Raw genomic sequence first — 27,635 nt, 5'->3', positions numbered from 1 at the left:
ATTTTAATTAACATTAAAATTTTGTTATTGTTACTGGTTAGTATAAAAACTATATTATTATATAAAATCAATTGTTCTAAATAATTTTATTATAAAGATATGATATATTACAAGTTAATTATATTAAATTTTAAAATAATTGATTAGATGAACTTGAAAATGAAATAATACTATTATTCAAAATTTTTTATAGTTGCATAATGGAAAATTTGTATGCATACAATAAAATATAACTTGACATTACATTCATGTATTAATATTTGATGACATAAATTATATGTTTTAAGTATAAATTTTTTTAGCTATAAAAGATTATTTGTTAGAACTGACAGAAGTTTGAACCTTAGTACATAAAAAAATCTCTAATTTTTCCTTTTGATAACACAAGTTTAAACCATAATATAGCATTTGGTTTTATAATTTCTCTAATCATTTTATCAATAGTTGAAATAGAATATGTTACTTGATATTTCATACATCTAACTCATCTAAATTAGAAATTAAATTATCCTATATAAACTTGTATTCCAAAAATTAAAAAGCTAAATACAATTACAAATAATTAATAATGGTAATCTCAATTTCTCAAAAAAGCTACTATTTCATTATATATGAAATAATTCATTTATTTGTTAAGAAAAAAATAATTAAAGCTTTTATAAAAATATTTAGTTATAGTTTGATTATTTTATTTTTATTACTAAATTTGGATCTAACTTTTTCAAACTCGGGTCTTTTTGAGTTTAGGTTTTTTAAAGTTTGAATTTTTCAAATCGGGTTTTCAGACTCAAGCCCATTTTATCCAACTTTTTCGGGTTTAGACTTTTCAAATTCAGATCTTTAGAATTCGAGTTTTTGGGTTGGGTTCTCAGACTCCAGCTCTTACCGTACACTGCCTGTGCCATAGAAAACAAGTATCATAACTAATCAATCCTACATAAAAAGCACTAAAATTTTCAATCCGATGTTATCCGCAAAACATTGTTTACAAAAGAAGAAACGCCAGAGAAAGCGTCAGCACTTATACTGACTCTCTGTTTTACAAAGTTAATAGAATTTACTTAAATTTTATTTATTAAAAGATATGATAACATTTTAACAGTTAATTAAAAAACCATATTGAATGGACGAAATTAGGACATGAGACATAAAAGCTTTGAGAGAATAGGAAGAAGCCACTTTACGACAACGTGAATTCCAAACAAAATTTACTCAAAAACTACTTAACAGTCATATACATTGCTAGTTATCATTATTGTTGTTGTTATTATTATCAGGGTAATTTTGCTAGTATAACTAAGTCCAATATCTTCACATCAAGACTGTCATCTATCCTTACAATGCCATCCGTGCCATCTACCCCGATTAGCTTGCCAGTCAGACCGCGTAGTGAGCCACCCATGATTTTGATCTTGTCTGATTTCTTCGGTGGTATGATTTCCATCTCACTAGGCATGGCGATTACTGTATCCCCACTGCCACTTGATCCAAGGGCCACCTTACATGACCCATCCTGTATCATCGAGACCATCAATTAATACTTTTATAGTAACTTCTCCAAACACTACAATTATAGTCGATTGCTAAATGCTCCATTTGAAATAAATAATCAAGTGATGTTCACTAATATTACTAGGACTGGTGTCAGTCTCGGGTATTGACATGTAATGTTCAAATTTTTATGAACTTTGTTCAAAGCAATGCCAATGTTTAACATCACGTGGGAGATGTACCAAATAGAAGCAAAAGAAAATAACAACTTGATGAGGGACATACCGGAAGCACCTCCTGGATAACGCCAAGAGTCTCATCCCCAGATTTGTGCACATTGACCAAAATATCTGGCACGAACCATGGTCCTTCACTCTCAGGACCTGCAGTAGCCAGATGTTATATTGAAACCATATTTAAAGTTTGCTTTTTTTCTTAAAAATTTAGAATTATGATGGAGGTAATAACTTCAAATAAACTTCACCCTTGGCTTACACCAAAACCCTTTTTATATAGAATTGATGCATATCTATTATAAGAGAGACAATTTAAATCCCATGAAATATCCACCAGTCAATGACCCAAAGAAAGATCAGTTTGCTTAAAAAGCAGGTGAAGAAACAGAAATAGCACCTATTACAGGAGACATAGCATCAAGACCACCAGTTCCTGGTGTCATTGGCTGCCCTCCAGGTGTACCCGGAATATAGGGTCCCGAGCTTGGTGTCATAGGCTGACCACTTGGTGTTGATGGCATATAGGGACTTGGAGCATTGCCTGCAGCAAACATAGCATGAGTAACACTAAAAAACTCATTTACACACATTCAAATAGCAAGAATATGATAATTTACAACCATAAGCTGAACCGCTGTCTCTCGGTGTTCCAGCCTCACTGTAACTACCGCCAGGAGTGCTGGCCCAACCCGAACCAGGTGTAGGTGCTTCATATGCCCTTGAAGGAGGACTTCCTGGCTGAAAAAGAACAGAATTTACAGTTATTTTACGAACAAACGTACTCTGAAGAAGTATGAAAAAAATAGCTACATTGCTAATAGCAGCCAATTGTGCAAGAATCCTAACCTGATACTGTGGACTGGTCCCCCAAGAGGCAGGGTTTCCTTCTTCCCAATTATCCCTATTTTGCAGTCACAAAAATAAAACGACCAGTCAAATCAAGGCATGAATTCAACAATAAATGTCGGATGCACCAGATTAATGGAATCTACTATTAACCTAGGTGGACTCATTGGTGCATAAGGATTCCAGGCCCTGTCACGCATAGGTGTCCTCATGCCATCATGGATAGGTGTTGCTGCAGAGAACATACAAGCAACTAAATTATTATTTATTAAATAACTTTATCAGCTATAAAGGAAGTCTCCACAACTAAAGCACAAGAAAACACTAAATGGAAGAAAAAATACCTCCAGGATCTCTCATAGGAGTCATGTACGGATGTAATGGAGTTCGTGCAGAGCGCATAGGTGTTTCACTTCCCATACCATACCGGGATGTCTCACTAGTACAACAAAACAAACATTGGACAGATATAGGAAGAGGATTTTCATAGTCAAAAACAACAAAAGGAATCTCAAAGATATCATATTTACCGGTGCGGTGTTGAAATAACGACATTATCAGATACAAAATTGCGGTCGACTGCAAAAAGAAACAGGTCATATAAGCCGCAAAGATACTAAAATGAAGGAGAGAACATTCAAAACTGGAACTTGAACTTGCCTGTAACAACCTTCATTTGAGACTCTAACTCAACTCGAACTGATTGACCTTTAATATCTACAACACGTCCACGGTAACCCTTATAAGGGCCCTGTCGAATTTTCACAGTAGTCCCAACCAAAGCATCATGCCCTCCTCTTCCACCTCTGTGCCTTCCTCCAGCTGTTTTGAAGGGACAGATGTTAATAGCATCAGCCTTATAATGAAATTTTATGACTTAACCTTGAGAAAAAATAGCCCAAAGATATTCAATAACCATTAAATTTGTACAACCAAGGATACTAAGATTGTCAGCAACATACAATCAAATGGAGGACCTCCCCTAGAAAATCTCCTTGGCGAAGGTGGTACACGAGGTGGAGTCTTGAAGCCACCAAATCTTGAGAGGGAATCACCCTAAGCGATTGAATCAAAATGCATGAGGATGATATAAATTACACATGACTTAACCACCAGAGAGAGAGAGGACTTACATTTCTATTCCCATTGGAACGTGCTCCTCCCACTACACAACAAGAACCAGCTTTAGCACATATAAAGCCAGCATGCTCAAGGTGATGACGATCATAAACGAACAAGACTCCTTTGTATATATGCTCAACAGGGCCTTGTTTCCCCTAACATGATGGGATAAGATAATTTGTAAACTATATAAACCCACAGAGTAACTAATTAGGCAATCCAAATTGGAAATGAGAATCTTACTTTACAAGAACCCTCAAGTATCCTAACCACATCTTTTACAGAAACAGTATTCCTATATCTATCTTGCACGTCAAATTTCTTCTCAAGCTTGCATTTGATTTCCCTCAATTTGACAAGAGATACCTCTGGTCTCTCAGGAACCCCCTTAAGAACCTAAAGGAAAGTACAAGACTAAGATTATATTCAAGTAAGATGTGCCAAAACTCATGCCATTTGGGAGATGTTGATTCACCTGAAACGCTTCCCTTTCTACACGTATAATTACACCAAAGCTATTGTTACTGCACCAACAGAACCCACATGTTAGGCACCCAAATTAACTAAAGACAGTAAATCAAATTCTTCAGCAAGAAACTACTTACTCTAGTAGCACAAGGTCATGAAGCTCATAATCCCCAATTTTTGTAACACCAGTCGTTACTTCAGAGCTCTCAACAACATCATCAGCAAAAACACGAATCTGATAAAAAAAAAGGCAAATTAATTTTTCCATTAAGATAGTCCTTCAATCAAAACCAAACTTGAAAAATGCATGACTCACATGTTCTTTGGTTGTATCAGATAAAATGATGAGCACATGCTGCTCAACCTTGACAACCATCCCAGTTGCACCTTCCTTAGTCCCAGCGACAACCTTCACATGATTCCCAGGCTCAAAGTACTTACATAGCTCTTTTTCGTTAACAGCCAGAGTTTTCTGCAAATCATCACAAAGGCTAAGTATGTCCTCGCAATAAGGAAAGTTATATGCAAACCAGCACTCAAAGACTTAATTCAAAGAACACCAAAACCAACTGAATTCTTACAGGAAGGCCTTTCATTTCTGGTCTGATGTGGACATTCTCTTCCTCAACCTTTTCAACCCATCCCTTTAAATTTTTCAGATCCCCCTTCACAACAATAACAGCATCACCCTTCATGAAATGACCTTTCTTCCTGTTCGCAAACAAAGTTGACAAACCGACCATTTCACCTTCTCCTTTCACACTTGGTGTCCGAAATTTTTCAAGTTCATCAAAAGTTGGTTTTATGTTCTGAGCACTAATTGACTTCATTGACACTGTTTTGTACAAGAACCCATCTTTAAACAACATGCCACCAATATTCTCAAAGTAATCACCAGACATTGGATCTCGTCTGTGCTCTACACGAATATGAAGTTCCCTAGAAAAAATATTGAGAATTAAGTTATTATGAAGCAACACAAAAGTGGTAGATTTTCCACTAGAAGTTGAAACCATTTGAGACTACCTAGCTTCATCAACATTCATAAAACGAGGAGGAGGAACAAAAGCTTTCTTCTTTGCAACTTCTCTCCCTTCCTGTATAAAATAGTAAATGTGCAAATCAAGGACAACAGAACCAGAAAAGAGAGATTAACAAGTTAATACTAACTCTGTTTAATTTTTCATAAATGCGATCCATTTCATACCAATTTATTCGCTAGGGCTTGTAAGTCAATCCTAGGGATCAATTTCACAGTGACTCTTTGCCGAACATTATCCACATCAACTACCTGCAAAATGGAAATTAGGTCAGACTATAAATTACGTACGAAGAATTCATGGAAGTAGACTGGCAAGGACAAAAATCATACTTGAGCAAGATCACCCTTATATGTCCCAATCTTCATTCTGACCCAGGTATCTCTTGAAAGATCAATCGCTTTGCTTTCAACTGATAAAACATCAGTCATTTCCCTTATTGGAACAAGCATTATCTTTGCTCCAAATATATTGCGTATACCTTTGATAGCCTGAAGCAGATTAAAATTGATCAATAGATATCTAAAGCTAAGCCACTCATCAAAAATAAGCCAAAAGCAGCAATTATCACATACCTCCCTCACATGGGCTTCCTTGTCTGCTTCAATATAAATATAATTTTTTAGGTGATCAAGGGCAATAACAGACCTGATCTGCAATTCAGATCCTTTATCAATGTATTTCTGCATGAGGCAAACTGCTGTCTCTCGTTCACGACCAATCTACCATTCATAAACATTACCTTAGTAAACTTCAATGAAAATTGTCCAAATAATCATAAAAAATTTTTTGTTCAAAAACAAATTTCCAAAAAGTTGAAGAGGACATTAGTACATACCGCACATTTCACCATCCACAACTTTGGATCTCTTACAGATGGCAAAAGTGCTTGCTGTTCCACATCAGTTGTCTCCTCGTCATATTCTGCGTGACTTGATCTTGCATACCTAGCTTGAATGCTTCTTTCAAGAGCTTCAACATCTTCTTGTTCATCCTCCCGAAGAGGTAATGGGCGACGCATCCTTCTACCAACATCTTCATCAGGCATATCAGCTCCACTGTCAACTATGAAGCCTGCATGAATAGAAGATTTGACAAAGATCACCAGACTCAGATATCCATCAAAACATTCCACAGTAGTTATAAATCAAATAGCTTGCTATGGGAAATCCTATAATTGTGTTGACTGTGAAATGTATCTTCAGCATATAAAAGCCACATTTATCTTTTTTGTTAAGGAAAAGGTGTATGAGATAATTGAAAGTAGCATTGATTGGGCAGAAAACTTTGAAAGGGCAAAGAACAAAGGACACCAGCCATGAGATTCACATACATAGTTTCCGCATATAATTTTTATCCAACTATCACTACTACATGACATCAAAACACAATAGATTTAGGCAAATTTAACCAATATAGAAACCAAAAGATGCACAATAAGCTAAAAACTAAGGAGCTTAAAAAAAGGACTAAGTTGAACTTAAAATTACAGGAAGGAAAAAAAGTTGACCTAAAAACTCAGATCAGGTAATTAAAATTTTGGAATAACGAGATATTCTTAGTTTTGCAGAGAATCAGATGCAAAGTATCCCAACACTTATATAAATGCTAGAATGCTATAGAACTATAACACAAAGGTGAATCAAAAGCCCGGCAGAATGAGCTTTTTCTGCCATGTCTAGCATACAAGTATTTGTTAGTTCAATGTCATGGAGGAATTCTTCACAGAAAGTTTGTAATGAAAAATAGTTGAAAAATAGAAGCTAGTTGAAATTTTATGAAGTTAGAAAATTTTCAGATTGAGTAATTTCTGTAACAAAAAAGAGAATTCCTAGATGCAGAGAACCAGGCCCTCAGCCCCCAGTATCCCAACAAATGTAAAAATAAAGAACCATAAAAACAATAACAGAAATGTACACCTAGAAAATCGGATATATCAATCTAAAATGAAAAGTTTATTGACATTCAAAACCATTACAATGTCAGAAACTAATGCCACATCTTATTATCCCACCAAGGCGCCGATAACAATTTTCGCTTTTAGATATTTAACAACCTCATTCAATCAACATTTCTGATAAATGATTCCATAATCAGAAGTTACAGCATAAGATAAATATAAATGCCAATTACATAACTGGAATGCAAATTATGATCTCTTCCGGGAAAAACAAAAGGGCTACTTTAATCTTCATTTTTAAAAGCTTAAGCGGCCGCTAACAGCAGAATCAAGTTAGAAGTAGATTTCCATTAAAAGGGTATATCATTGTAACCTCCAAAATACCATATTGAACAACCGTAAGCTTTGAAGTGAAACTAATTTCTAAGTAGAAACTGATTTTGATTCATCCCCACATATCATCTATTCAAGCAAATTAAATATTTCTCTTTTTCTCCCATTTTATTACCAATTTCACTTCCAATCAACCCAATTAGCAAAGGATAACTAAAACAAAAGTAAGGCAGAGGAAATTACCGTCTTCCCCTTCATCCTCTTCCTCTTCCTCGTCGCTATCAACCTGTGCTTCAAGATCAAAAAACTGAGAGCCATCACGCGGAGCCTTGTGTCGTTTCCCACCTCGACCACCACCACCGCCGCCGCCGCCATAAACCTCATCATCATCATCTTCATCTTCCTCATCATCCTCCTCCGCCAAGTCGTCGATGAAATCAGATCTGCCACGCTTCTTACTCGAACCGCCACGGCCTCTCCCTACGTCTTCGTCGAGGTCATAATCCTCGTCGTCCAATAACTGTTCTTCCTCATCTTCATACTCTTCCTCTTCGACGTCATCATCTTCTTCATCGTCGAATCGCCTTACCATCGTAGCAACTCTATCGAGAGGGCTCTGAGGTTTTTGTTTGTGATGATATATATTCTTTGAAAATAATTTTAATGGAAATGGAAACCCTATATATGGAAAGGGGAAAGATTAGATTTCCTTTAAATAAATAGTTTTTTTTTTCCCTTACCCATTTCTTTTAACATTCCAATATCGACTTTAATTGGGCGGGCTTCAATCTTTACTATCCTACAATGCATTTTTATGTTATTTTAATAATTAATAATTTAAAATTTAAAATATTTTTCACTCTTCAATTTTTACTCAAATTTTATATTAACTATACAATAAATGGAAGAAAATATAATTGTAGAGGCTATTTTTTTAATATGCGCCTGATCAACTTTAATTGGGCCGACTTGAATCTTTACCATCCTCTAACCAATTTTTATGTTACTTCATTTAAATTTTTATCAAAGTTTTAATAATTAAAAAATGTTAAAAATTAAAATACTAAAAAAAGCACTCTTCACTCTTCAATTTTTATTTCAAAATTACCCAAGTTTTACTTAGAAAATAAAGAGGAACTCATAAATATAAAATGGAGATATTAGATATACATTTAATTCTACCAAAAATGGAACAAAATATAGTTGTCCAGGCTATTGTTGTTGCTGGTTAAGATCTATCTAGTGGAAGTTCACAAATCTCTCTCGCTCTCTCTCTTTAAACTCAAATCACCTATGAATTAGAGATCATAGATATTCTTGATAGGTTTAACTTCAAAGTGAAAACTAAGATTATCAAGATTGAGGGCTTCAAGGGTAAGCTCATTCGTATCTTTAAGCACCTCAATCTCGCTTTCATCTCACAAAAGACATAGAGATTGAAAAGTGCAAAATTAGGATTGAGACTTGGTTCGACACCAGGAAGACCAATGTCACCATTTGCACCTCCCTTAGCCATATAAAAAATCTCATCACTAGTGTCAAAAAGGGTTACCAGCAAAAAACGAGGTTTGTCATTGCTCATTTTCCATTCAATGCCTTTTTCAGTAATGTCAACAAGTCCGTTGAAAATGAATAGGGAGATAATGTCTAAAGACATGACGAAAGGTGAGAAGGATCAAGTAGGACAAGATGTTGACTTTGGATCTCCTATGACTAGACAACTAATACTACTGAAACACTCCTAACCCGTATTCGTCGCCGGAATAGGGTTATAGAGTATTACCAAAATTTACAGAACAAATAAACAAATATTTCATATCATATAGCATTCATATCAGAAACTAATCGAAATCATGCATAATATCCCTTATGTGAGCCTTCGAGGCCCAAAATACATAATAGAAACAAGTCGAGACTAAATCAGGTGCTTAAGAAATTTAGAAAATATTTAAAAAAAAATTCAAAGGTGCAAGGGACACAAGCCCCGTGTGGCCAGGCTGTGTGTTTCACACGGTCAAGAGACATGACCGTGTCTCAGGTCGTGTGGGCATTTGAAATAGGGATACACGACCGTGTCCCAGCCTGTGTCCAAACTTATGAGCTCTCTGACTTGGGTCACACAGTCAAGCTACATGCTTGTGTGCTAGGTCGTCTGAGCATTCTGTTTTGCAAATTAAAAGATACAGGGGACACACGGCCGTGTCATCTAGCCGTGTGTGACATACAGCTGAGACACATGCCCGTGTCTTTGTCCGTGTAGACGAAATAGGCCATTTTTCTAGCCACATTTCTCACCCAATTTGTCTTCAACCTACATCAAAACCACTTCACACAAGCCAAACTCATGTATTAAACATAACATATCATCACATATATCCAAGAATCCGTAATTACCAAATTAACCAAATACACATATAAGCGTATTTATACCTAATATACCAATCCAATCCAACCATCAATATGCTTATGAATTATCTGTCATTCAACCATACCAATCACACATTAAACATGATAATGTCACATATATATACATCAAATTCAAGCCATTCAAATGGCTAATCACAACAAAACAATTGTATGCCATCATTGGCCAAATGAACCTATATATGCCATTATAACTAAAATGGGTCGATGGGTAGTGTGATGTAGCTCCGACCAGCTTCAAACCTTAACGAGCTTCCAAGTTACTATAAAATAGGGGAAATAAAACAGAGTAAGCATTTAAGCTTAGTAATTTCGTATAACATGGAATTTGACTTACCATTTATTCACATTTAAGGTAATTAAACAAGATATATCCAAAGCAATTTGACCAATAGCCTAACCACTTATCCTCATCAACCATGTTAGTCATATATTTCATATAAATATCAAGAAACATGTATGAGCTCATCAATAATCAAATTTCCATATACATATACTTTCCACATCATGTTTCTGTATAACATGTACAAATCATATCCATGTATTTCAAGTATATACCCGTAATAATTCATCTCGAATTCATATTATCTCATATCAGAACTTTACCCGTTGAACCATTTAAAATATCTTTGGATACACGGGTAGTACACGCGAGGTGTACAAATTTGTAATCCGTCAATTCATATACAGGTATGCCCATACGAGTATGTAAACGGGAAGTTCAAGAGAGCCATTAATTGGGAACCCTTAATGACATGTCATTTGTATCTATCGATTTTCTAAGATTCAAATGGGACACAGTACTTGTCAGATATGTGATCAATAATATACATGGCATTTTATACAAATCACACACACAACAATATTAATTCAAATCATACAAATATACAATTTAGTTACACGAACTTACCTCGACAAATATACGTAGATTTGTAAGCTACTAATCCGATACTTTTTCTTTTCCTCGATCTAACTCCATACTAGGTCTATCCGGATCTATATGAATGAATTTAGCTCAATTTGATACAATTCACATTCAATTCATTCCAATACACATCTTTGGCAAAATTACTATTTTTCCCTTATACTTTTAATTAATTATGATTTTGTCCCTATGCTCGGAAAATGAAACTCATACAATTTAATCCTTATTCCAAGCCTAACTGATTTTCATATATAACAATATCAGCCCATGTATTTCATAAAATTTAGAATTTTTCCATGAAATTTCCATCTTTTCAATGTAGTCCCTAAATCATAATTTCATCAAAATTCTATTTACAAAAGTTGTTTATCTATCAACAACCTTTCATTTTCTACCATAAAACTTCATAATTCAACTATACTTATCCATGGCAAAACCTTAACACTTTAATAGTTTTGCAAATTAATCCCAAGATATCTAGATTAAGCTTTTACGATCTCGAAAACATAAAAATAATTAAAAGCGGGACAATAATACATACCTAATTAAGCAAAAATAGCTTACTTGAACTCAACATCCATGACTAGGGTTTCCATGTATTTTGTTTTATGAAATATGATGAAAATGATTATATTTTAATTATTTATTTCATTTATCATCATTATTTTATCATCTTTCCAAAATTAACCTTAATAATTCCTTAATTTCCAATGATGAATAATCATCCTTATCTACTAACTCCTCTATTGGTAAATTTTTCATATAATGACCTTTGATTTTAAATTCCATAGCTATTTGATACCTTTAGCTACTAGAATTCAACTTTTGCATTTTATGCAATTTAGTCCTTTTTATCAGATTAGACATGTAATCAGTAAAATTTCTTAATGAAATTTTCATACGATATTACTATCATAATGTAGACCATAAAATAATAATAAAATAAATTTTCTTCCGACCTCGAATTTGTGGTCCCGAAAACACTGTTTCAATTTTACTGAAAATGAGCTGTTTCAACTACAGCATAGAGATTCTTTTGAATGAAACAATAGAAGAGAGGAAAGAGGTGTTGGAATATTTTTTATATAGATATAGTGTTCCAATAGTTGCTAATGAAAAGTTATAAGTTACCAAAATTTATGTCACTTAATTAATAATAAAAGGTCATAATTATTCAAGTAGATATCTATTGAATAATTATGTTTATGCTTAAAGATATGACTATCCATTTGGATGGTTATATCCTTATGAAGAGACATGAGACCTTCTATAAATAGAAGTGAAGTTTCATTTGCATGACAACCTAAAAACATAAAAAAAAAAGTTTCTTTCTAGATAGTTTTATAAAAAAATTACTGCAAAATTTTTTTGCAGAAATTGATATCCTTACTATGCTCCACTCGATGCTCAGTGGACTGTTTCCGTCAGTGTAACACATAGATAGCCATTGGGCTTCATTGTATCCTCGAGTTTCACTTGCCATTAACTCTCTTACACACCATAATATAGGTGAGGGAAAATAGAACCTTAAAGAAAGTGGTAATGTGGCATTAATATACACCTTGAAGCCTTTGTTAATTTCTGATAAGTTTATTTTTATCCCCACGCACCAATATGAGGAAACTCAATTGCCTTCAAATTTTAGATTAAATGAGTGATCTCAAGACAAAAATGTAAAGGAGCTTAGTGAGGTTGATGGTAAATTCAAGGACCAAAAATAAAAAAGAGAGGAAATAACGAAAATGGTGAATTAAATTCAAATGGTAAAGTAAATTTAAAAATAAAACTTCAACAGTTAGAAGTGATGGATAAAATGAAAACTACAATTGCACTTTCTCCTCATCTTTTAGCTATTATATATGAAGGCAATGTTATAGCTTAGATTGAATCCAGAGAGGTAAGAGCCCTTAATAGGTCCTTAGAGGCCCTCTCTATTGAGCTAAAGGACTTAAGAATTCTAATAATAATTTGAGAGGTTCCCGACGTAAAAACCCAGTAGCTGATAGACCTTGGGAAAATGTGCCCTTAGATTAATCATGCAAACGTTGTGGCATCATGGACATATAATTTCTGAAAGAAATGGGGGTGAGACGGATGAGGTTCACTTATAAGGTAAAGGTTAAATTTACATAGAGTTTTAATATTTATTATTTGAGTGGTGTACATATATAGAGGCAATAAGGAATTATTGAAAATGTTGATTCGAGTTAAAACGAGACCCATATTAATGTGGTTGAGAATGTGATTGAGGAAGGATGATAGAACATTGTAAACGTTGTTGTAAAGGATCAAAATCGTAAAAAAGTAAAGGGAAATGAAAAGAAGAAGAGGTGAAGATTATTCTAAGAGAGTTTGAGCTAAAAGTAATACGTAAAAGAGTTTGCATTCATGAAGAAGAACAAGTGTAAGATGTCAATACAATTGTTGTAATCGATGCCTATAAGAATTTATCTATTTTTAATGTTGGTGCGTATCTCAATAATAATTTTACTATTGTTGATGGAAATTTCGTTTGGTGATGAGAATAATGATGTTGTAGAGGTATTAAGTATGAACGTTGTGTTAGATGATATTGTTGTCAATTAGTCCTATGGAATCAATGATTTTAGGACTAAGATGCTTGCTTATTTCTCTATTGTAAGGTCAAATAATAAGGAATAGTTAAGGTAGGTTCTCTCTCAACAACCTCTTACATCGCTATGATCCTTATCAATTTGAATGTTAAAGAGTTGGGTTAACCTCTAACATCGTTTCACTATGGATACTTGACCTGAAAAGTGAAGGCTAACTTATATTTCCTTATGAAAATAACAGTGAATTATTGTAAAAATGTTGGAAACGAAGTGGGTTTATAGCTCATAATCGATACAAACTGTGTAGTTAAAAGGGGATGGACAATTCTCATGTGATCTAGCTTAGTTTCTTGTAATATATGATTTATGGATAATAATATTTTATTACTTACACTAAGAAACCCGATAGATCCTTTTGACTTGTTTATCTTTTTGGCCATATGATTTTAAATGAAAGATAAAAAGTTTGGGATAGACTATATTAATTAGCTAACCAACTTGTTCGAGAAGACAAGTGGATTGTTATAAGGGACTTTAACCAACCTATCATTCAATAAAAATAAAATTAAAATGGAAAATAAGCTATTAGACTATCTTAATAAATGTGGATTAGTATATACACTAGCCAAGGGACCTTATTTTACATGATGAAACAAAAGAGCAAAGGAAGATGAGTATGAAGTTGCACTAGAAAGTGATCACACAAAGTGAGAAGATATATGTACCAGAGAATGCGCCCATAGGTCATTGTACACTCTAAGCCAATACTTCAAAGTTACAACCATTTATTAGAATATAAAAGAAACACCCCATAGAAGATGTAATCGGTAAGGTGAATAAATGAATCAAGACTAGATGCAAGCCACAACCTAACTACAGGGACATTGTAAGTTTTGCTTGTTACATCTCAAGTGTTGAACCAAGAGTGTGGAAGAAACCTTGCAAAATGAGTTTTTGGATACAATCAATGTAGGAAGAAATGTTATAGTTTGAAAGAAACCAAGCGTGGAAGCTAGTGCCTAAAACAAAAAATTGTAACATCATTGGTAATAAGTGGACCTTCAAAAAGAAAACTAATGAGCTAGGCAACATTATTAGGAACAAAGTCAGACTAGTTGTACAATGGAACACTTAAGTCGAAGGGGTAGATTTTGATGAAACCTTTGCCCCTAGGACAAGTCTTGAATCCATCAAGTTATTTTAGCTTTGGCGTGTCACTTAGACATTAAACTCTACCAAATGGAAGTCAAAAGTGTCTTCTTGAATGGATTTTTGAATGATGAGATATATGTTGCTCAACCAAAATGTTTTACAAATGCTAGTCATCTTGGTCATGTTTACAAGTTAACAAAAGCTCTATGTGGATTAAAACAAGCCCCTAAAGCTTGGTATGGAAGAATCACCAAATATTTGCAATGGTGAAGGCAATAGGGGGCAAATAGTGGCCTTCCCTTCCCTAAAATGGTAGATTTACCATTTATCCATTAAAATTTATGAAATGATATATTAGTATAATGGTAAAATTATACTAAAGAAAACAATTATAATTCATCTCTAGCCCCCCCTAAAACAAATTTCTAACTATGCCCCTAAGTATTTGTACGAGAAAGGTTTTGTAAGAGAGAGTGTTGATAAAACCCTTTTTATTAAAAGGATAAAATAATGAATCACAATAGCACAAATCTATGTGGATGACATTTTTCTTTTATTTCACTCATTCAAAAACTTCTTAAGAATTTGTTAACCTCGTGAAAGCTGAATTTGGAATGAGTATGGTAGGTAAACAAATCTATGTGGATGACATTTTTCTTTTAGTTCACTTCTTCAAAAGCTTCTTAAGAATTTTTTGACCTCGTGAAAGTTGAATTTGGAATGAGTATGGTAGGGTAGCTAGCATATTTTCTAAGTTTTCAGATTAAGCAACTTAAGAAATGAACCTTCATCGTTCAAGAAAAGTATGTCTAAGGTTTAGTAAAGAAATTTGGCATAGAATCTTATAAGGTTTTAAGAACTTCAATCGGGATTGAATGATACTCACTAAAGATGAATAGGGTGTGGCAACAGATTGACCACTTATTGAAGCATATGATTGGTAGTCTCTTGTATCTTACAACTAACAAACCAAATATTAGCCATCATGTTGGCATATGTGCTCGACATCAAGCCTTGCCAAAGGATTCACATTTGAAGGTTGTCAAACAAATCATTAGACATGTGAATGTTAGATTGAATTTGGTTATTTGATTTACTAAATATACTAATTTTAACCTTGTAAGATATTGTGATGTTGATTAGGCAGGGAACATAAATGATCGAAAAAACACCTCCATAGCATGCTTTTATCTTGTAAACAATATAATCTTATGATATATCAATAAGCAAAATTCTATCTCCCTATCCACTTATTAATTTGAATGACACAAATGCTTGTAGACTCTGATGTACCCACAACTTGTGCCACAATGTATTGTGATGACACAAATGCCATTAACATATCAAAGAATCTAGTATTACACTCAAGAATAAAATATATCGTCACCACTTCATGAAAGACTTAGTTGAGAATAAAATGGTTAAGTTAAAACATGTGCCCATAGACAAACAACTGAGTAACTTTTTTATAAAATTATTGGATGGTAACAGGGTTGAGAGACTTTAAAGTGATATAATGATTTGTAATATTCAAATTTTATTGTATATTTTTTGTTTTGTTCTTCATTCGATCATGTCATTGTTTTTGAAAGTTATCTCAAACAACAAGAAAAATTATCCATTACAATATTTTACTTTCTCAAACTCTAGTTTACCTATTTGATAAAATATTTATGTTTAAATAGGACGATGTTTTGATTATTATTTTATCTTTCACCCTAACGTAGAAATTGTACTCACTTTGAAATACCTCTTGTTCCTTTACTAGAATATGATATTCGTGATTTTCTTTTGAGAATCAAGTTTTAACTTCGCTCTATTTCTTCAAATATGACCAAAATTAATAGGACAAGTAAGTATGATCCAAAATGAAAAGTGAACATGAAAATCAATCTATTAAAGAATCCTTAATAAAGTTAAATAACCAATAACAAAGTCAAAACCCTGATATTGATTTTAGCAACAATAGTTCAAAAGGTTTTGATTTGAATAAAAAAGTGAAGGAGGAGAAAAGATCGATTCAGAAAGTGATTCCTCCAATGATGTTATCTCTTTTAGAATAGAAAGAAAATAAGGAGAACCCAACAACTAAATGACTAAGAATTTGAAAGGCTTGCTATCTATCTCTACAATTGAACCATTGCAAATTTGGGAAGGAACAAACCCTTCTTGAATTTGATGCTCTAAACAATGTGGCTACATCTCTAATATAAACATGTGATCCTATTGATCCAAATACTTGGGTAATGATTCAAACAATTTATCCTTTATATTTATATTAATTTAATATAAGATATAGTGATGTGTCAAGCAATGAGACTATCTGTTTGTCACAAATAACCATAACATGTAGACAAGTTTCATTAAATGTTGCATATCTTATAATAGATATATTAGCTTTCCTTATCCGTGCTATGCACAAATTGATTGTATGTATTAATTAAATTATATTAAATTATTTTTAATTTTTCATAAATTTTGTAATGTTTCATTAACAACATGATTATGAAATTGTAACATAATAATATATAAGTTTAATTTTAAAAACATGATAATTGTTATTAGACTGAATTTAAATAAATAGTATTTTAAAATTATTTTAAAATATAAATATTATATCAGTAGATTGCGTGAAGTTATCTTTTATATATATTTTCTAACTTAATCATTAATTAGTGAATATAAATTATTAATTGAATTTAAATATTGTGACCTTCAAATAATTTATTGTAACATTATTTATATTATTAAATATTTATTTGAATCCTAATAATTTTTTCATTTATAAAATAGTGATAAACTTAAAATGATTTTCTAAACAGTGATTTATTATGCAAAATGTAAGTTGAATTAGTAAATATAAACAAATTGGAATGGAAAAATACAATTTGTAGAACATCAGAAAAATTATATAAAAAAGATTAAGGGTTTATGTTGCAATTTTTCCAAATACTTTTTTTCTTTCCTCAACACATGTCAAATTTGTATAATTTCAACACTTTAAAACTTAAAAACTAATAATATCTATGTAAAACAGAGTATAACCTCAATTGCTTAATTTAAAACTAAAAATATATTAGAATTTAATTATAATCTATACTAATATATAAAAGGATGGACTTTCATGACACCTGTTTTTTATTCTTCTTATTTTTAACATGAAAATATGATGGCTAAATTTCAGTTTTAATCCTCTATTTTTGAGATTATATAATAATTGCTAAATTTCAATTTAGATCCCTATATTTTGTCAAATTTAATATTTAATTTCTATACTTTAATTTTAACATAAAACTTTATACTTTGGTACCTCAACTCTTATTAATATCATTAGTTAGTCTAAATACTTTATTTTGGTTAAAATGCTTATGTGAATTTGTAAGAATTGGTAACACTGTTAAAATTCTCTATTAAATTCAGATGCATTACAATGTCATTATTTTATTAAATAGATACCAAACGAGAATTTTTTATTAATTTTAAAATGTCACATTATCAAATTTAATAGAATAATTATAACAATGTTAACAAAAATATTTAAAATTTAAAATTCCAGAAATAAAAGTTTAATTTTAAAAAATAAAAATATGAAGATTAAATTTTAAATATAAAAAAGTAAGTATATTACAATTATAAAATTTTAATCTATAATTTAAGAAAAAACAAAGGACGAAAAGTGAGTGAAAATCATACTAATGATTTTAAGTTGATGATTATAACTTTATTTGAAAAAGTTAAAATTATAATATCCTTAATTTAGCCAAAAATTATATATATAGTATGAATAAATGTTTGGTCACCGAAATGCCAAAATAAAATAAAAACTAGAGAAAATTATGCCTAACGCCATATATCTTTTCCGATTTAAAATTATAAAATATTTATTAGAGAAAAAGTCAAATTTGATTTGAGTTCAGACAAGGCAAGCCTAAGGTTGACGCAATTCCGAAATTGAAATAGAAAAAAGAAAAAAAAAATCACCGAAGGGCAAAGGCAAAACCTTTCAACCAAGTCCAAGAGAAAACGAGGAAAGATTTAAGTCATTATTCGTATAAACATACTACAAAATCAAGCTTTGTTCGTGTCTTATTCGTGGTCATTTTTGTTATGTAAGATCCACTATCCCAAAAACTTCCAAATTTTTTTGTTATTCTTTAATTTAGGTGAAGGGGGGAGTAGTTTTATTGGTTTGATCACTTGGGGATAGAAATGTTATTCAAGCTTGTTTTTTTATTTCCATTAGTATCTGATCTGTTCATTTTCTTTTTGGGTTTTTTTTTTAAACTGTTCTGGGTTTTAATTCTACGCTTAAAGTTCTGGGGTTTGATCGTTTGATATCCTTTTTATTTTTATATGGGCTGTTTCTATTCTTGGGGTTGCTATAGTTTCTTTTAATTGCCAATTTGAGTTTATTGATGATCATGTTCTAGAGTTGATTTTGATGATCGTTTGCTATAGTTTCTTTTAATTGCCAATTTTAGTTTATTGACGATCATGTTCTAGAGTTGATTTTGATGATCGTTTGCTTTTTAGTTATTTTAATTAAAATCTCAAATTTTGCCTCAAATTCATGATATTCAATGATAAAGTTACTGATTTTGCTGTAGGCTGTGCTTATAGAATAATCTGGGATTTTGTACTTCAACAAAAGAAGCAGGTTCTCATGGCTAATAGTGCGGCAGCCTGTGCCGAAAGGGCAACTCATGATATGCTGATTGGTCCAGATTGGGCTGTAAACATTGAGCTATGTGATATTATAAACACGGATCCACGGTATCATTCTTTTTGTTTGTCAGTTTAGTGGCCATTTTTCTGTTCTTTTATGTGTTTTTGTACTTGTGATTGTGATTTGGTAATTAGATTATTTGGTTTTCTGGGAAGCACCAGTAGTTTTATTTGAATCACGTGAGTTGTGGTATGAATTATGCAATGTAGGCTACTTAGGTGATTTTCAAACTTGCAAGCATTGTTTGCTGAATAGCAGCTCTAATCACCACTTTAATTGTTTTAAGTCAAATTTGTGATGTAATCCATCTTTTGATAGTGTAATATATCATCACAAGAGATTGTGGTACACTTTTGTGGAACGTTTCACTGTAATTCAGTTGTTGTCCAATCATGAAAGAGGTGGAGCTCGTGAGGAGATTGCTGGGTTAACTTGATTTGTGCTGCCATTGCAATAGATGAGAGAAGTTTTTTTCAAGCTTTGATTAAAATGTATCTTGCCTCAAAAATGTTAATGGGAGGATGATATGGCATGATTTTTTTCAGAAGAGAGTGATGAAGGGAGGGATGTGGAAGGAGGAAATTTTTGGATCTTCTGGATATGGTATCCTTTGTCTTGTAGGAGAAGAGGAAGGACAATTTGAGGGGAAATTTATGTCACAAACAAGGACAAGAAGCTTTAGGGTGTATACATGTTTATACCCTACTCTTGGATTCATTTAGCTTGACTATAGTGAGTGAAATGTTACGAAAAATACCCTTGTTAGAATTAGGTATTCACACCTAACTCCATGCAATGTAGGACCAATATGATGGCTACCTTCCTATTCTATATTCTCTTGTCAGTCTATTATTTGGTGTTTGTCTATATGACAGACACGTTCTCTATTTTTCTTCTAGTTCCTTCTCTCACACTCATTGTTTTTTCGGCTTTAATATCTTTCTTGTACACTTTGGGTACTTGAGTTGGTCTTGGGTTGTAATTTATCTCTTTACTAGAAAAAGAATTGAAGGGTCTGAAGTGTGAACAGGAATGAAAATGTTTGAATAAACAGAAAGTCATTGTCCGATGCTAAGAAATGCACAGTGTATGTTATTGTCACCAATTTAATTGTTCGAAATATGATTTTATGCTCCCAAGGGGTTTTCTGTAGACATACAACACCCTCTCGTAGGAAAGTTGCATGGTTGTCCTGCGATTGTGTTGAATGTATTGGCATCTTGTCATAACTTGATCCAAGCCTATTATTCGCTATCGCAGATGCATTTGGATCCTAAATCATCTGGACTTCAGTGAAAATCATAGTCAAGGTTTTGACATTCTCTATTTGTCTATTGTAGGCAGGCTAAGGATGCTTTGAAAGTCCTCAAGAAGCAACTGGGCAATAAAAACCCAAAAGTACAGCTACTAGCTCTTAATGTGAGTTACATGCTTCTTCCTCGTATATATTGCTCTTTCAGATATGTGTTCGGAAGTCAACTCTTATGGTGTAATAATATGTATAACGTGGTTATTTTCAGTGATTTAATTTCATCATGTGGTCTCAAATGATTATTAACTCGGTACCATCCTATGTTTTTTCCTTAGTGTTGCATGATGATAAAGAAGTAATACGATACCATATATCTTTATATATTCGTCCAGGTATTGGATTCTCTCAGTAAAAATTGCGGGGAGCATGTTTTTCAGCAGATTGTTGAGTGTGATATCTTGAACGAAATGGTTAAAATCGTAACGAAGAAGGTGCCTTTCTTTGCCTGATCTGTGATATCTAACATTTCTTTTTAATTTCCTCACTTTCTGGTTCTTACTACTCTTACGCTTCATTCTGGTAACTGTGCAGCCTGACTTGAATGTCAGGGAAAAGGTACTTACTTTCATAGACACATGGCAAGTAGCCTTTGGAGGACCCGGGGGAAGGTATCCACAGTATTTTGCAGCATATAAAGAACTACGGGTAAACGTTCTAGTTTGTGTTTACCTGCCAGCCCGTTCTTTTGTTGGCCCTTCATAAGCATCTATTTTCCCAAGGACGAATATTATCAAACTTGTTCTTTTGTGCTTGGATATATTAGGTTCCCTTTCATTTTCCATAATTTATCTTTTTCATGTATTTGGAGGATTCTTGGAGGGTCATATCTCCATACCCATCTTTGGATTTCTATTGGACATGAGTGTCAAATACGGTATTTCAAGAAAATGAAAAATCGGAATAACATAGTCTATTCGTATCTGTTCTTAAAGTTAAACCTTCTTTTGTGTATTTTCAGGTTGCTGGAGTTGCATTTCCTCCTCGTGAAAAGAATAGTGTACCGTTATTTACTCCACCTCAGAACAATCCAGTAACCCACCAACCAGTTTCAGCACGTCAAGATGCTGCTATTGAGGTCTCTCGACAGTCTGATGATGCTTCTGGCTTGAGGTACTAATTTGCTAGATTATTATGTTCTTGTTGCGGATTAAACAGTTGTCCTTGATACAACATCTTTGTCCGAAAACTGATTTTGAAACCTTTGCTTCACTCAAATTATTTCAAAGTATTTGATTCTTAGTTCAATAATGACTTGAATCGGTAAAAGAAAAGTCAACCGATTTATTGTTGGTATCCATAACTCTTTTGCTTGGATTGGATCTCTCATCTCTTGTTTGTTGTGTTTGATTTTATGTTTACCGTATAAATTGTAAACCATATGTGAATGTGTAATATATTTATATCTTCATATATATAAGTCGTCATTGCTTATGCAAAATCATATACATTATGATTTACAATTTTTTTCTTTTGATAGGCCTAAATAAAATTTTATTAAAATAAAGACTCTGAAGAGATTACAAAGAACAGAGCATCACAGCTTATAACAGACATCACCTCACCACAGCTCATAATTAAGAAAAATCATTCAATTGATAATACACATTATGATTTACATAATTATCTAACAGTTTCTATTATGTGTTCATTGGCATGTTTTAGCATATATATGACTAACAATGTTGAAATGAATTTTATACTTATTTTCTTTAATAAATCTAAAATTGATATTACAGAACATAAAGATATAACATGAACACAATATGATTACATGAATTTTTCAATATCATAAACATGATTATGACATGGCAAAATACATGAACACAGTATGGATTATTTTAACATTGGGACATAAAGATTGAGGCTTAAGCTATCCTTTTTTCTTTGTTGAACTGTATTAAACCACTTCAAAGGTACTACACTGCATATCTCTTTCCATCTTTGTGTTTTAACATCTTTGCTGCTGACACGTAAACTTCCTACATAAACTAGCGGTATTTTGGTTATCATTTGCCTGCAAAGACAATGAAACTTGTCTACTTTCAGCTTGGCAGAGATTCAAAATGCTAGTGGACTAGCAGATATCTTAATGGAAGTGCTTAGTGCATTGGAGCCCAAGACTCCTGAGGTAAAAACTTTGTTCTAGAAATGAACCATTATGCTTGACCCATGTACTATCCTGTTTTTCTGTTTTAGATTATTTTCTTGCTGTTGTACGTTGGTTTACTTGTTTTAATGTGCAAATTGCAAGGTTTTCATTTTCCTCTTGGTTTTCTATTTAGCACCGGGGAAATTTATTGCTCTCATTGTTAATCTCTTTGTCTGGGATCAGCTTTATTAATCCTCTTTTCCGGTTTCACATGGCACAATGTAAAATCTTGGTTTTTTCCTTGCTGCGGCATGGTAAATTGATTCTTGATTTTGACCGTATTATTGGACTTATTGCATAAATTGGTCTTGGTAGATATTTTAAATAGGCTTAATTTTTTTTGCTTAAGCCCATTTTTCGGGTTTAACAGTTTTGTCCTAAGCTTCCTGAGTATTGAATGAGACTTTGGGCTTGGGCAGGTTGTGTGGTATTTGCACAGTTCTAGATGAAAAGCAACCCTGGAAGCTAAATATGTGCCCACTTATCTATCAACACCAAATAAGAAATAAAGAAGATAAATCTAATAAATATTACATACTATCCAATGCGGTCCTTATGCATGCCGGGGATTAAATAAATTCAAATCAAATGATTAGGCTTACTGTTTTGGATGTTGTTCAGTCTTTGAAGCAAGAAGTGATTGTTGACCTCGTTGAGCAATGCCGTTCTTACAAAAAACGTGTTGTTCTTCTCGTGAATCATACAACGTGAGAATCTGTTTGTATCTTCCATTGATTTCCCTCCTGTTTTATAGAATAATGCTGATGATGGATTTTGCTTTTCCAGAAATGAGCAACTTTTATGTCAGGGATTAGCACTAAATGATCGATTGCAGCATGTTCTTTGCCAGCATGATGACATTCTGAAAGGAAACACCGGTAGTGCTACCACAGCAGTAGCAGAAACTCGTGTTGTGCCGATTGTTAATGTTAACCATGACGATGATGATTCGGAAGATGACTTTGCTCAGCTGGCTCACAGGTGATTTTATCATGTTATTCTTCTGCCCCCCTTTTGTTTTGGACATTTTTCTTCTAGTTTACAGAAAATATTTACAGTGTGCTGGATTAATCTTGCACTTCAAAACCATGAAAAAGTCGGAGAAAAAACATACATCAGTTCAATTCATCCACTTTGCACATGGACAATGTTTTGATGCTATGTTACGTTGACTTTTTGTTTTTCTTGATATTTCCATGTTTGGTATTCATGTTTGATACATATCGAGACAAGGGTATGAGGATATCCTTTAAGGATCCTCTAGATACGTGAATGTTTTTACTTAAAAAAAGTTAACGTGTTTGTATCAGATAAATACTCGTATTAGAAATTTACCAGCGAGTCTGAGTAACTTAACATTGATGTGTTACATGCCCTGGTCTCTATAACGTAAGAGGAAATTGTAGTGGTTTTGTCTTATCTTCTCTAAAACACACTTAAAGATTTCTCTGAATATAGTTTGCGGGGAAAAAAATGAACATACTTAAAGATTGCTTGAATATGGTTTGTTGGAAAAAAAAAAAAAAAAAGACCATTCTTATATTGAACAGATACCAATATTCGACACTTATATCTGAGCAATATAAGATTTGGGTAACCAATCCTTACTTAAAGGGAATATTTTTTGTGATGTTTCGGTATTCTTGTTTCATCTAATTTAATGAATCTCTGTCCTTGTATATTATAGATCGTCAAGGGATAATGCTCAAAGACAGGTTCAAAGAGCACAAAAAAGTGAACCTGCTCGAGCTGTTCCTCTTCTTCCTCCTCCACCCTCATCAAAAAGGCCAGTTACGTCAAATTCCAGCTTCATTGATTATCTTAGCGGTGATACTTACAAGTCCGAGGATTTCTCTGAAATTAAAGAACCCACACTTCATTCTGATCCTACTGATGCATACATGAACTCCCTAGAGTTAGCTTCAACTTTAGCTCCATCATCTCCTTCCTGTTCGGCTGACACTGGATCTGCACCTGTGTTCAGTGAACAACCTAAACTGGCTTCCTTAGTCAAACCTGCTGATGCTGAGCAGCTGCCTCTGGTTCAGTTGGACAATCCTGCTGGAAACTACCCACCGTCTTCTATGTTCAATCAAAGACATCAATTCTTTGAGCAACAACATGGTTATACCGGTAGTTCTTTTCATTCCATTAATGGTTTTGATTCCTCTTATGACAGTCTTGTTGGACAAACTCAAAATCTCTCCATTAATTCTAAGATCCCAACCCAACAAGTAAACCCAGAAGATGCTTTCTTCAGAGACCTTCTTGATTTTGCCAAAGCCATGCCATCTTCACCATCTAAATCCAATAATAAGCCATGTTGATCTTCTCCGATAGAACTAGCAATTTGTATTTTCTTGTTGTGTTAATGTATTTTACCGTTTCCTAATTGTGTAAAGTATTTTATATTTATATGAATTTTGATATAATAACACATTTTTTATATTTTGGAACATTCCTTTATTTGTGTCATGTTCACGTTTTTCTTTTTCTTTTTTAATATTTCTTTTCCTGATATTTGATTCCATTGCTTAACCTTGTATGGCAGCAAACATATTTCAAATTAGAGCAAGAAAAAGATTCATTTCTTCTTCAAATTAGAACAACCCAACAAAAGTGAATTAAAAGTGTAAAATGTCACATCAACATGATGGAAATGGCATAGTTCCTGCAAGTAGTGAATTAAAATCAGTCAAATTCACTTGCGTTTTTATTGATACAATAAACATGAAAATGAAAATAGCTCTTGCTAGTAAACATTGGACTATGACATGAACAACTCCATGAAATGAAATCAGTTAAACATTCAACCCTCATTCTTATAGCTTCAACCAATGAACTTTGGAAAACAGGCTACCACTGATCGTAAAACAAGTATTGATTGTAAAATAAGTTGGCACTCCATCGTTGTTCATGGTTTTTGATTTTTGCAAATGGGAAAGGCTGAACTAGATAACCCTCTTCTATGTAGTGTGTTATCTTGTTTATTGTGCTGTGTTTCAGCTTTAGTTCACCAATACAATGTTTGCCTTCAAGAACCTGCAATAATTTTCAGCAACACTAAAATAAAACAAATTGGTTTCCTTCATCTATTCTATATAACTTAAGATGCAAACATTGCAACCTTTCATGCATGGTAAAACAAAACTAAGTAGAGGAGCAAAATTAGATCCATTTCAGAGGCTATCTATTGACAGCACCATCAAATTGGATTGGCAGGACAGGTCATGCTTACACAGCCTAACCTGTTTTAGAATGTGCTATAATCGGCTTTGTAATAAATTACATAGCTGTCATTTCCTTCTATGCACATTGGGTATTTTTTTTCATTTTTTTTACAAGAAATCTCTCTTACAAACATTCAATCAATTATTTCAGGGTGCGCATTTAGCTTTACCGAGTAATAGCATTGATTTTCAATACTTTTCAACATATCAATCTTGTTTTTGCACCAACTTAACTGCTATATAAATGGTAATACAATGCAATATGTTTGTAGACAACGTACTATCCTAGCACATTATATGACAATAATCGAGTCCTTAAAATCACAATTAATTAGATAAGATTTAAATACGAGTGATCGATACGACAAATTTATAAATACTATGATCAAGAAATACATTTACTTACCTAATCCAAGATTAGGCTTAATTACTTACACGATCATCGACCGTTAACATCAAACTACTATCAATTTTGTTGAAACACAATCTCCATAGTACCACAGACTAACTAAACACAATTTTGGAAAGTGACAGCTAATTTGTAATACACATACCAATGTGAGAATTGATAGTGAAAGGAGATAACTTAGAGGCCTAATTTCATTAGTTTGGGCCTTCATTCTTGAGTTTTCTGTCCCCTATATATATGCATCCCATTCAATAAGATTTTCATTTCATAATACCCCAAAAGTCTAATAGAGCATTCCTTTGTAATCTTTTTACCTGTTTCTTTTGTCCTCTCATCTTTTGGCAATGGCAAACACTGGAAAGAAAACCAAGGGAAAACAAAAGATTGAGATTAAAATGATTGAAAATCAGGATGATCGGTTGATCACATTCTCGAAACGTCGATCAGGAATCTATAAAAAAATTGGTGAGCTTTCCACTTTATGTGGTACTGAGATTCTTTTTATCATTTTTTCACCCGCAGGAAAACCTTTTACATTTGGTCACCCCTCTATCGAATTTATTGCTAACCGCTTTTTGAACGGAAACATACCTGTGATTGACGACATGCATGCTCTTATTGAGGATCACCGTACGGTAAGAATCAATAAGCTAATCCAACTTTACAATGAGGTGCAGAGCCAAATAGACGCATCCAATGAGACACAAAGGGTGCTTGCTCAACAAATCACAAGTGGGGGAGATTCTAATCGTTGGTGGGAAACTCCCCTTGACCAACTTAACCCAAGAGAGCTCTACGAGCGATACTCCCATTTCTCGAAGCTTCTCGACTTGTTCTATATCTCTCGGAGCAAGAAGATTGCAACCGCTTCTTCAACGGTTGCTCCAACGGGTCCTGCTGAGGATGCCCCTACTAACTTTCCTCTTAGTTAAGGCCATGATCGCCAATAGTTCCAAACAAGTTAAATTTTTCTTGACTACTCAGGGGCTAGCCATATTTCCATTTCGGTTCTTGTACATCAATCCTTATATTTACATTCAATAAATTGGTGATTAATAAAAGTATCCTTGCATCATCCCATTTCTACTACTATTGCTACAAATTACATGTCCTTTTACTTTTAGTTTACTGTTAAAAGGTTTTCATATTACACAATTAATAAAAATATCTCAATACAAAAAATACGTGATTTATATGGATATATAATCAAACAATAAAAAAAATACAGATGTGACATCCCGTAGCTCGAACCCAACAATCAAGTCGAGAAAGAGGTGTTACATTTTAATGTATTTAAAA

At 33.1% G+C, this 27,635-nt stretch overlaps 3 protein-coding genes across 3 annotated transcripts; 2 read left to right on the top strand and 1 right to left on the bottom strand.

Moving 5' to 3' along the window:
• Positions 1 to 1,155: 1,155 nt before the first annotated feature.
• On the bottom strand, positions 1,156 to 8,131 carry LOC105770233 (putative transcription elongation factor SPT5 homolog 1). The gene is made up of 22 exons (XM_012591336.2): positions 7,680 to 8,131; positions 6,042 to 6,277; positions 5,779 to 5,925; positions 5,536 to 5,694; positions 5,371 to 5,454; positions 5,190 to 5,260; positions 4,745 to 5,102; positions 4,480 to 4,635; positions 4,301 to 4,398; positions 4,171 to 4,219; positions 3,939 to 4,091; positions 3,707 to 3,850; positions 3,536 to 3,629; positions 3,234 to 3,395; positions 3,104 to 3,152; positions 2,918 to 3,012; positions 2,727 to 2,805; positions 2,574 to 2,628; positions 2,348 to 2,465; positions 2,125 to 2,268; positions 1,777 to 1,874; positions 1,156 to 1,513 (listed from the first exon to the last, which is right to left on the bottom strand). Exons 1-22 carry the CDS (start codon positions 8,026 to 8,028, stop codon positions 1,274 to 1,276), a joined length of 3,138 nt encoding a protein of 1,045 aa, XP_012446790.1. The 5' UTR covers positions 8,029 to 8,131; the 3' UTR covers positions 1,156 to 1,273.
• A 10,271-nt stretch (positions 8,132 to 18,402) lies between these two features.
• On the top strand, positions 18,403 to 25,155 carry LOC105770231 (TOM1-like protein 4). Its single transcript, XM_012591331.2, has 10 exons — positions 18,403 to 18,619; positions 19,118 to 19,283; positions 20,577 to 20,655; positions 20,881 to 20,979; positions 21,080 to 21,193; positions 21,507 to 21,658; positions 22,595 to 22,676; positions 23,319 to 23,404; positions 23,484 to 23,678; positions 24,385 to 25,155. The coding sequence occupies exons 2-10, from the start codon at positions 19,174 to 19,176 to the stop codon at positions 25,022 to 25,024; spliced, it is 1,557 nt and encodes a 518-aa protein (XP_012446785.1). The 5' UTR covers positions 18,403 to 18,619; positions 19,118 to 19,173; the 3' UTR covers positions 25,025 to 25,155.
• A 1,525-nt stretch (positions 25,156 to 26,680) lies between these two features.
• On the top strand, positions 26,681 to 27,268 carry LOC105766897 (agamous-like MADS-box protein AGL62). Its single transcript, XM_052630279.1, has one exon. The coding sequence runs from the start codon at positions 26,681 to 26,683 to the stop codon at positions 27,266 to 27,268; it is 588 nt and encodes a 195-aa protein (XP_052486239.1).
• The last annotated feature ends 367 nt before the right edge of the window (positions 27,269 to 27,635 follow it).

The sequence above is a fragment of the Gossypium raimondii genome, chromosome 5 (assembly GCF_025698545.1).
Source record: "Gossypium raimondii isolate GPD5lz chromosome 5, ASM2569854v1, whole genome shotgun sequence".
Classification (NCBI taxonomy): domain Eukaryota; kingdom Viridiplantae; phylum Streptophyta; class Magnoliopsida; order Malvales; family Malvaceae; genus Gossypium; species Gossypium raimondii.
Note: the sequence above shows the minus strand (reverse complement) of the source record. Positions and strands in the feature narration are given on the sequence as shown.

Coding starts and splice junctions, on each gene's coding strand:
- LOC105770231 (XM_012591331.2), top strand. CDS start 19,174: ATGGCTAATAGTGCGGCAGCCTGTGCCGAAAGGGCAACTCATGATATG. Junction 21,194..21,506: donor CAGCATATAAAGAACTACGG/GTAAACGTTCTA, acceptor GTGTATTTTCAG/GTTGCTGGAGTTGCATTTCC. Junction 23,405..23,483: donor CTTCTCGTGAATCATACAAC/GTGAGAATCTGT, acceptor TTGCTTTTCCAG/AAATGAGCAACTTTTATGTC.
- LOC105766897 (XM_052630279.1), top strand. CDS start 26,681: ATGGCAAACACTGGAAAGAAAACCAAGGGAAAACAAAAGATTGAGATT.
- LOC105770233 (XM_012591336.2), bottom strand. CDS start 8,028: ATGGTAAGGCGATTCGACGATGAAGAAGATGATGACGTCGAAGAGGAA. Junction 5,261..5,370: donor AAGCCCTAGCGAATAAATTG/GTATGAAATGGA, acceptor TATTTTATACAG/GAAGGGAGAGAAGTTGCAAA. Junction 4,092..4,170: donor TAGAAAGGGAAGCGTTTCAG/GTGAATCAACAT, acceptor ACTTTCCTTTAG/GTTCTTAAGGGGGTTCCTGA.